Source organism: Gavialis gangeticus, unplaced genomic scaffold, assembly GCF_001723915.1.
Source record: "Gavialis gangeticus isolate Ggan-Ray unplaced genomic scaffold, GavGan_comp1, whole genome shotgun sequence".
In the NCBI taxonomy this organism is placed as follows: domain Eukaryota; kingdom Metazoa; phylum Chordata; order Crocodylia; family Gavialidae; genus Gavialis; species Gavialis gangeticus.
Genome location: NW_017729022.1, coordinates 60,433,244 through 60,443,610, shown reverse-complemented (window position 1 = coordinate 60,443,610; position 10,367 = coordinate 60,433,244). Strand labels below are relative to the sequence as shown.

Below are 10,367 nucleotides of genomic sequence, written 5' to 3'. Positions count from 1 at the left end.
CTTACTCTTTCTTTTCCTCGACCCGCCCCCCCCAAGCCCAGTGCATGCCCAGAAGAAGCATTGCATTAGTTAAACCTGGCTCATCCAGTGTCTGTATAGATCAGGCTCTTTAGTGGGGCTTTTTTTTTTTTTGTATGCATTTATCTAATAGCTGATTGGCTGGGGTTTAGATAAGTGCCAAAAAACACTGCCGAAGCACCTGATCTATACAGATGCTGTGGAGCCAGGTTGAAATAATATGCTGCTGCTATCAGTAAAGCGTGTGTGTGTTTGGTTTTTGTTGTTGTGTTTTCGTTTTTAACATCTGTAAGCAGCCTCTGTATGAGCCTTGCATTTCTCCAGTGCATATAGATAGGAGGTTCAAGCTTGTCATTTTTATAGTGTAAGCTTCAAGTTTTAATGAGTCCTTATTTTCTCTGAGCCCCTCTTAATTTTAAAGGCAGTAGGAGCAGGAAAAGTAAATCACATACCGATCAAAAGAAAGATGCAGCTGAAAGATCTACCTATGTGTAAAGTTTTACCTAGTGTAAGAAAGACCAAGGACAAGCTTTCCCTTAATAGAGGCCACTAGATAAGCTGGTTGCATTTCACTGAGTCAAATGGCTAAAACTAAACCATTTAAAGAGAATACTGATGTAACTAGGGAGTATTTAAAAAATAAAGCTTTTGGGGTTGGAAAAATTGCCTCTTGGCCCTTCCAGTTCAAATCAAGGGCAATATCTACAGGATTTGGATGCCGCATTGATGGATGGAAGTGCATGCAAAAAAATCAGTGACACTGCTTTAAACTTGTTCCATGCATGTTTAGCCCTTGCCAGTCTCATGCAACAGTTTTCAGAAAGCTTTTCTTTGGTTATGTGCTTATTCTTCCTTTCTGAAGTAACCCTTGCAATGTTGCAGGTGCTTTTGTTTTGGTGCTGGAGTCTTGCAGTTCAGGCTCAGTATCTTGTGAGCTGTCTTGAAAACATTTCTAATGGAATTCAAAATTTCAGACTTCATGTACTGCTTGTTTCTGATGTTAATTCTTTGTTTTCAATTTTACCTGAGTAAAGGCCATCCTGGCTATCCTCTCTGACTTTCACTGGTGTGGATCAATATTGCAGTTGCTGAAATAGCAAGCAGAATAATTAGTCAATCTTAAATATTTTCTCCTTGGAACTGAAGTAAAATGTCTACTATAGAGCATTTACAAAGCGCAATTTGTGAAGAGTGATATTAATACACTAGAAATATTAAGATTAAACTTGATCACTAACTGAAGATCTTCTTTATTGTATTGGCTAACTCTAAACAGCAGGCAGGCATATTTATAGTAACAGAATGATATGGATGCATAATGCTTTCTCTTGTCCTCAGTCATAGACTGCATAGTGTAGACTAAGAGGCGAATACCATTTATTGCATATCTAAGTCTTCCTGATTTGGATTTCAAAACTGCAAGAATATTTTAATGCAACTATGAAAGGAATAAAAATTGATGTGTTTCTTTTTGCTACTTTGTTTTTTATAGGCATCTTAAACACTTCATATAAACATTTTTCTTGCTTAATACCGCATTAGAAAGGAAGGTCCTGAATATTTAAGTCCCTTCTGGAATAGAATTAAGCAAAAGATGGATTTTTAGGAGTTCAAAACTTTTTAAAGTTAATTTAGCTTAATTGTCTTAATACTTAGGGGAAATATATCTTTGTTCAAAATTTTAAATGAAGTTGTATAGTTTTAAGAAATGAGAGCTCACAGACCTGCTCTTTAGACATCCAGGAGATCTGCCCCTAAAAACTACCTGTGCTGTGGGAATTTATGTTGTAGGAAAATGCCTCGAATCAAAAGGGTGTTATCCTATGACCTCTTTGCAGAGTTTAGAAGTTATATTTATCAAGATATATTGAATAATTTCACCTTACCATTGATGCAGTAATATTCCTGGAATATAGTATCTGGTGACTTTTCCTTATTCTGTTGTATCCTGATGTTAGTTGCTCTAATTTTTTTGGTAAAACTCCTTTTTTTTCTCTCTCTCTCTTCCTCTCTCCTTAGATTTTGGATCTCTCTTTGATCTGGAACATGACTTACCTGATGAACTTATCAACTCCACAGAATTGGGACTTACCAATGGTGGTGACATTAATCAGCTGCAAACTAGCCTTGGTATGGCACAAGATGCTGCTTCTAAACACAAGCAGCTATCTGAACTCTTACGGGCTGGTAGCTCCCCAAACATCAACATGGGCGTGGGTGGACCTGGCCAGGGCATGGCCAGTCAAACTCAACAGAATAGCCCTGGAATGGGAATCTTAAACAGTATGGTTAAAAGCCCTATGGCACAGGCAGGGCTGACTTCTCCCAATATGGCAATGGGCCCAAGTGGGCCAAACCAGGGTCCTTCAGCCCAGTCCACAGCAGGAATGATGCCAACAGTAAATAGTCCAGTTAATCAGCCTGGCATAGGAATGAATACAGGGATGAATGCTGGCATGAATCCTGGGATGCTGGCACCAGGCAATGGACAAGGAATGATGCAAGGGCAAGTAATAAACGGTTCAATTGGAGCAGGAAGAGGACGTCCGAACATGTCATATCCAAACCCAGGAATGGGTAATGCTGGCAACTTGTTGGCTGAGACCCTGCAGCAAGGCTCTCCCCAAATGGGAGGACAGACAGGACTGAGAGGACCACAACCTGGAGCAATGAACAAGGTAAGGAACTTTATTTAACTCTCTCTGTTGCATGTGTTCATCAAATAAACAAATGATAAAAAGACAACTGAGGTGTAAAAACAAAAAATTGCATTTAGGTGTATCCTTTTGATAAGGTTTGTAAAGATGCTTTATTTTAGTCTTGAAGAGCAGTTGATAGAAAAACATTCAGAGATTAGAGGCAAAGCAGTCATGTAAAGTGACAGTTGTGTATTACAAGGCATTTTCATTAGGTATTTTAATTAGTATTGCTGGGTGAAAGTGTCTTATTTTTATGTTGCCACAAGGAATTTAAATTTATTACCACTACTCAAACAGCTTAGGTGAATCTTGTTTTGAGAATGTATGTTTGTGTGCCACCTCTGATGCTGGTTTTCTTTTACATTTACAGCAGTGCCAGATAGTACCACTATAACTGGTCTGTTTTTATGGTAAAAAAGGAGACCAACAATTATTAGGGGTATGGTCAGCAGGTATTTTCTATATTTTTAGATGTCATGGTAAATTTCTGGATGGCATTTTGCAGAAATTTGTTGCAGACATAGAATATTGGTTTATTGGATAACTAAAGCTGTTCAGAAAGATTAATATTGTACCTGGTAAAGTAATGGGTCAGTGGTCTTGGTGACAAATGTGCAGTCAGAGTTCTTTGTGCAACAGTTGTGTGTAGTCTTTATTAATTAAAGGTACTCCACTTCTTTGGACCAATCTTAAAGTCTGTTTGGCCTGCCTAATTAGGTCTATCCAGTTCTGGTATAAAAAAGCTGGAAGACTTGCTCTGAGATGAAGGGAGGGGAAAGCACCCAAAAATTTACTCTTTTTTTCTATTGGTAAAGAGGAAAGCTAGGGAAAAGGCTAGAAAGCAGTTCTGTGTCTCTTGGAAAATGGAAGAGAGATGGCTCTAGGATTTAAAATACGAATAGATTGCCCCTTATGTTTTCATCCTAATGTCCTGCCTGGAACTGGGAATGTGGCTAAGTATTTTCCGGGCTTGTTATCCAACCGTAAAATTATAAGTTTGAATACTCAGCTGCTATTATTCAGTCTGGGTGGGAATTGTGTACGTCCAGGTCTGAAAGAAAGTTGTTTTAAAGATGGTTTCAAGAACAATCTATTCAGAAGACTTAGTGATTGGTACAAAACAGTTAAGTTATTGGCAGATACTTTTTCTAGTATCATATTCCATAAAAAATAACCTTAAACTTTTATTTTAAATGGAATCTTGAAGAGTAATAGTTTATAATGTAGGCTAAACTTTAACCTAGTGTAAGTAAGGCAATTTTCAGAACATTTTATTTAATACAGTCTAAGAAACTATTAAAATTCTGGTGACCTTGATACACCAGATGTGATGTCAATATGCAAGTAAGTCCATTTGTGAATTAACAAGCTGATTTATGTTTTTAAATAGACATTGTACTTTCCTTCATTCTGCCTTTCATAAAACAAGGTGTGCCTTATTTTCCAGTGTTCTGTATGAGAGAGACCTTGCCAGAATCATGGTTGCATAGAGCAGGCACAGAACCTAACTTTCAACTGACTTGCCCTTCCTTCCCTGCTTAACTAAAGCTGAAACCCTAGCTTGTAGCTAAAGACTGGTTTCCATGGGTGGATCTATGATTTTGTGAAGAGCTTAAAGACTTTCCAGGGCTGTGAAAGAGGAGGAGAGAAATTAGGAGCAGGTAGCACACAGCAAAAGCACCCTTGAAAGTAAACTTGATTAGTGGAACATCAATCATTAATGATTCTGGAGTGAAGACCAGGGAGCCATTAAATGAAGTCACTCCCTCAGCTGGCTGAAGAGTAATACCACAGGTGTGCTGCACTGTAGAACAAGAATTGAAGCAGGGTACTTCTATCCCAAACAGATAATCAGCTTCCCCACTTAATTCCTTGAACACTGGAGGAAAGATGTGTGTTTATAAGAAAATACAATATTTTTTTATTAAACTAAGCTCTCTTGAACTGTTCAGTTATCACAATAAGGACATCTTAATATGCAGTTCAGGTAGTACTGTAAGAAGGAAACATGCAGCCACTAAATTCTATGAAAATAGCTTTGTACAATAAGGAGTATTGACATAGGGTTATCTTGAATTCAAAGAACAATATATCAAGTTAAAAAATGAATCTAGCTAAATGCAAGTTTAGTACAGTATATTTCAAAGTGTTTAATATTAAGTTTATATAATAATTTAATCAGATTTCAAAGTTTATGATGTAATTTGATGAAACACTTCCTCAAATAGTAAAATCAGTCTTTGAATTGATGATTGAACTAAGACTTAGACTGCTTCCTCAACCTTTCTGCATGCAAGTCCTGAAATTTGCTTTGCAGAGTCAAATAGAGAAGACATTTGAAATGTGATCTAATTCCTTGCTTCAAATCAAGGTTAGAGTAACTTAACTTGCTGTCTGATTGGTAGAAAGCATTTGCTCTATAGCTTTTAACATGGTGAGAGAAACATTAAAGCTTTAAATGTAGGCCCAAAAACATTTCAGTTTATTTTGGCTTATTTTGTTTGTAATATATATTATCTATAAAGCAGCAGCTTTGCCTGATGAGAGAGAAGAGCCTGAAATGGAGGCTGAAATTCCAGAAGGTCTTCAGTTGGTCTGGTTGTTGGCAAGCAGCCTGTATTTCACTTTTTGCAGTAGTTAGCACAGACTGACAGTAATGTCTGACCCCTGTACCTCTCTACTCATCTGCCTTTATGGCTAAGCTTCAAAAAGTAGACAGATATCATCATGCAAGACCTTATGGAAATTCAAAAGCATCTTTAACAAATCAAATTTTTGGTAAATTCCACTGAGGGATTATTGTTAATCTGGGATCCTGGGTTTGGTAACTCTTAGGAATAGCCCTGACAACTGGAAAAGGTGCATTTTTTTTAACTCTGTGAGAGTTAGCTGTGGAACACAGTGAAGACGAGGCATTTTGGTTTCACTGTAAGGTCAGGTGTTTTTCATGGTCAATCTCAGTGAGGATAATGCTGAACTTCTTGAAAATTGTCCTTATAGTAAATGTGAATTTTGACCTAAGAGGAGCTCATACTTGTTACCCTAAAGTTAAAAAAAAAACAACAAAAAAACAAACAAAACAAAACCCACAAAAAACCGCAAAACCCATAAAACCGAAAACCAGTTTTCAGCAGTGAAGGCCAGACCTTGTGGCTTATTTAGTCCAGTCCAGATAGCCAAACTATTTGTATTTATGCTGTGGCCTGTTGTTGATTTATGGAGGTAAGTGTGTAAGGTTTCTTTCATGATCAGCTACTGATGAAGTAGAATATCCTCTTTTTAGTTCAGATGTGTGTCCAAGGGGCACTTTAAGTGGGAGAGAAGCTAGAACAGGGAGTTCTTTGCCTGAATTAATTTGCTGCGAATTGTGTTTCATTTTGATAGAGTGGGGGGGAGAGGAGAAATTACACCCCCCCATTTTTTTGCAACATGGCTTTGATTGCCATCTCTTAACACATACAGATGCTTTTTCAAACTTTCTTGCTTTCTTTAAACACAAATTAACATTTTAAAAAAATAAAATGAATTTGCCTTGAATTGTTACATACATTGATTTTTTTTTTTTAAATCTGGGGAATAGATACAGTCTTAATCTTGTACTAAAATCCTGGTTTATGTATGCTGTTTTGACCTTAATTTATCAGTTCATTAAGGAAAAACTTTTGCAAAGGTGTGTTTTTTATACTAGATTCACCAAGTAGTATCTTTATTTGTATCAAACTTGATTAATCAAAAATACCCTGGTTTTAATGTAAAAAGGAAATAAAAACATTATACTTCAGCAAAAAGGTTAATTTTCCAAGCTATCTGTTTCTAGTCCTCTGGAACAAACTTGGCACATCTCTTTGCAATGGACAGATTTGTTTAAAATTTTCCTTGTTGAACTGTATTATATTTTGTTTCCAAGTGTGTTGGATGCTTATTTGGAGATGAGATTGTGTACCTGAAACAGACCCTATTGCTGTAAAGTGACAGAGGATTATTGATTATAGATAAAAGGTCCAGGCAGTTATCTAAAGGCAGAAAGGTTTACTCCACCCTCTTGAATAAGTCTAGAATTGCAACTAGTGTGGTTAGTTGGAGCTTAGCCTTAAGGAATCTAAATATCAGTCTTGGATGAATTTCCAGGTAGTATTTTTTTATAAATGCACAAGTCATTGTTATCCCTAATATACTTGAACTGGATCAGGGTATATAGTTGTTGGGATAATCAGGAAAAACTCCAGGGGGGTTTTCTGATGTTGGCTGTTCTGTAGTGTCCTGTGAGCTCTTTTAAGTTATTCCATTGTGGCCTTCACTACTTGTGTTCTTATTCAGAGTGGGAGGGTGCTTCAGATCAGTCTGTGCACTTCATTCTTGCTGGTTGCATACTCATGTCTTATGCCACAAATCTGAAGATGGAAGTGACTTGTCTACTTGACACACAACAATTTATTTTTCTAGTTCCTTAAAAATACACTCTTTACTCCTTCTATGAAGTGGAAATGAAAGAGTAACTTGTATTTTTTGGGCAGGGGATGTACTAGATGACCTTTTTAAGAGTCCTTCCCAGTCGTGTTTTCTGATTTATAGGGAAATTATTGGCAGATGTCAGTGACAGCCATTTGGAACACTTAAATTGTATGTAAAATGTTATATCTATTCGAAATATCCTTAAACAAAATACAGTTTAGCAGTCTTTATCATTTAGCTTAATAGGTAGTTTGAAGGTACAGAGAATTCAGAAGGCAGGCTGTTAAAACATTGGACAGACAATTCAGGTAACATTGTAGAAGAAGGCTCTGGCCTTATCAAGAAACTCTTATACTTGCAGCTGAATTCTGTTGCTCAACACTTTTTTCTACAAAGAATATAACTTTTTTCCTCAGTAACTTAAAAAATCTCCAAGTAAAATGATGAAAATTATGCTGACAGTATTACTAAAATGCAAACTTAGTACACATTTGTTGTGTGAAACAGTAACAAGAGATGGGAAAAGGGTGTTTTATAGAGGTGCACTGATGCATCAGTCCAGTATTGTATTGGTACGCTATAAGGAAAACTGGCTGTATCAGAAATTGGCCTGACGGGGCTGATAATTTGGCTGATTAATGCCTGTGCTGTGCGCAGCTGCACTGCAGCACTCTGGCAGCAAGGAGCACAGCTGGCAGCTGCCTCCAGCTGGTAAGTCTGGTGTGGTGGCAGGGGATGGGTGTGGGGGTGGTAGATCAACACCCCCTGTGGTGAGGGAGGGGGCAGGGGAGTGGAGCCACAGCTCATGGGGTGGGAGGGGTGGAGGCAGTTCCCGCTGCTAGTTGCACCCTGGGGAGGGTGGTTATGCCACCTGGATCTGCACGGGGCTCCTCTCAGGAGGGTCTGGGCTCAGAGCAGGTGCTGGCAGCGCTGAGAGTATGCTGCCTCCACCCCAAATTTTGCCACTACTCCACTCCCAGTGCCACTGCTGCCAGCTGCCAAGCACATTCTCAGCTCAACGCCCTGCCTTCACCCATGCGCTGGGAAGAACTGGGGCTGCACTGAGCGGCTGGTGGCGGCAGTGCTGGGAATGGAGCAGTGACGAAATTTGGGGTGGGTGCAGCATGCTGCCAGCGCCTGCTCCGAGCCCAAAAGAAATCCCACGCAGATCTGGGGGGCACATGCCCCGTGCCCTCCCCGGATGCAGGCAGCGGTAGGAGCCACCTTTTTTCCCCTTGCCCCCCATGAGCTGCAGTTCTACCCCCCTGCCCCACCCCACCTGGGCAGTGCCTGCCCCCTCCCTCACTGGGGGGCGTTGATCTGTGCCCCCCCATGCCCCTTTCCTCCCTGCTCCCCTTCTACCACATTGAACTTACTAGCTGCCTCCAGCTGATATCAGAAATCAGACTGGTATCGGCATATGCCTCCTTAAATATAAGCTATCGGTATTGACCCCAAAAATCTGTATCAGTACACCCCTAGCCTTTTACTATAGGTTGGAAGCTTGCTGAAGATAAGAACATTTTTATTCTGTTCCTTCTAGGATTAGGGAATTTTCTGTCTCAGTTTTACAGGATGGGATCTTAGCCATTATGCACTGTGGGGGGCTATAGCCACCCCAAAATTCCCCATAGCCACCCCTCCCAGTGCTGCCACTGCCATCCCTCCTACTCCTAGCCCTGGCTTAGCCCTCTTGCCAAGAAGAGGCCAGCACTGCCCTTGGCTGCAAACCCACAGTGGGCAGCCTGCCCTTGCCCCATGCACAAACCAGGGGCCACACGCCTCCCCTCAGGGTGCACGCAGAGGCGGAGAGCTGCCACCCCCTCCCCAGCCCGCCACACCATATGGACAAGCTACCCATGGCTCTGGCCCCTGGGTCACATTCACCACCCTAGCTGGGCAGTGCTTGCCCATGCCCCACTCCCTCACTGTCACTTGGTATGGGGGGGCCTCAATCTGCCCCTCACTCTCACAGACTTACTGGCAAGATGTTGCTCTTCAAGTTGCCTGGCTGAATTCCAGGCCATGTGCATGGCAGCTGCCCGCATGCACACAACATTTATGGGTGATATTGTTAGCTATACTGGTCAAAAAAAGCCAATAGCTGATAATATTAATTTTCCTTTTATAGGTGCGGATCGGATATGCAACCAATATATCAGTGCACCTCTAGTTAATGCATTAAAAAAAATATATCTGGGTATTTAACATTTTTCTGTTCTGCTTCATGCAAAAGCAAAATGATTATCCAGGAAGAAATAAAGTCGCTTAAGGGGGGAAACCCTTGTGGTCAGTAAGCTTTTGGGGTGAGAAGATGAAATCCTCTTAGGCAGTCAGTGGTGAGGTAATGTTAACCATCACTAATGCAGTTCATAATATTTTGCTTGTTCATAAAATTATCAAAGTGTAGGATTGGGGTGTGGGGAATAGAAGGAAGACTGAACTTCTCTGCAAGTCCTTGCTGCCTTTGGTCTTATGCACTTTGGTCCTTTAGAATAACTGGTATCTGGTGAACTTTTCACTTAATTACCTATTTTATAATGAAAATTTTAGTTGTACAGCAGTTGTTTAGAAAATCAGTTTTCTCTGTTGTAATTTTCTCCCTCATGAACATGGATCTGGGTTTTCCATTTCCTGCAGAAAAACGTGGATTTTCCCCTTTGGAGGAGAAAAAGGTGGATTTTTCCCCTTGCAGGCTGGCAGAGTTTTAGCTCTTAATGAGCTGCTTGGGAGTGGGGGGAGGGTGATCAGAGGCAGGTCCTGGCTCTCCTCCTCTGGGCTGGGGCTGGAACTTGGGTGACATCTCCCAAGTTCCTTCTGCTTTGGGGCATGGGGCTCAGAGCTTGGAGTGGTGGCAGTGTAGGCACCCAGGAGTGGAGAGGTTGTGGTAGGGGTACTGGTGGAGGTGGTTAGATTTAACCTGATAGTCATCTCCCTAGTTAATGATGTTGTTGAGGTATGAATCGGGCTAGAGCCCAACTCAGTTGAGACAGATGAGCCCCAAGGTCAAGGCAAGCCTAGAGCAGTGAGGACATGGAGAGGGAAAGCTGGGCTGGGGCTGGGCTAGAGCTGGGTACTGGGGCACGTATCCGAGGGGCACTCTCTGCTGTGGGAGGCCCCCTCCACACACATCCTTTCAGGTGTCCCTGCCTCCCAACCCTACTTGGAGCTTCCTGCACCCCTCTGCCCCCCCCCCCC

General features: G+C 41.0%; 1 protein-coding gene across 2 annotated transcripts in view; it reads left to right on the top strand.

Moving 5' to 3' along the window:
• EP300 (E1A binding protein p300) overlaps positions 1 to 10,367 on the top strand; it is a 120,562-nt gene that overhangs the window by 13,846 nt on the left and 96,349 nt on the right. For both annotated transcript variants that reach the window (XM_019515128.1, XM_019515127.1), the window contains exon 2: positions 2,038 to 2,696. In XM_019515128.1, the coding sequence (XP_019370673.1) occupies positions 2,038 to 2,696 (659 nt within the window). The remainder of the gene's footprint in view (positions 1 to 2,037; positions 2,697 to 10,367) is intronic.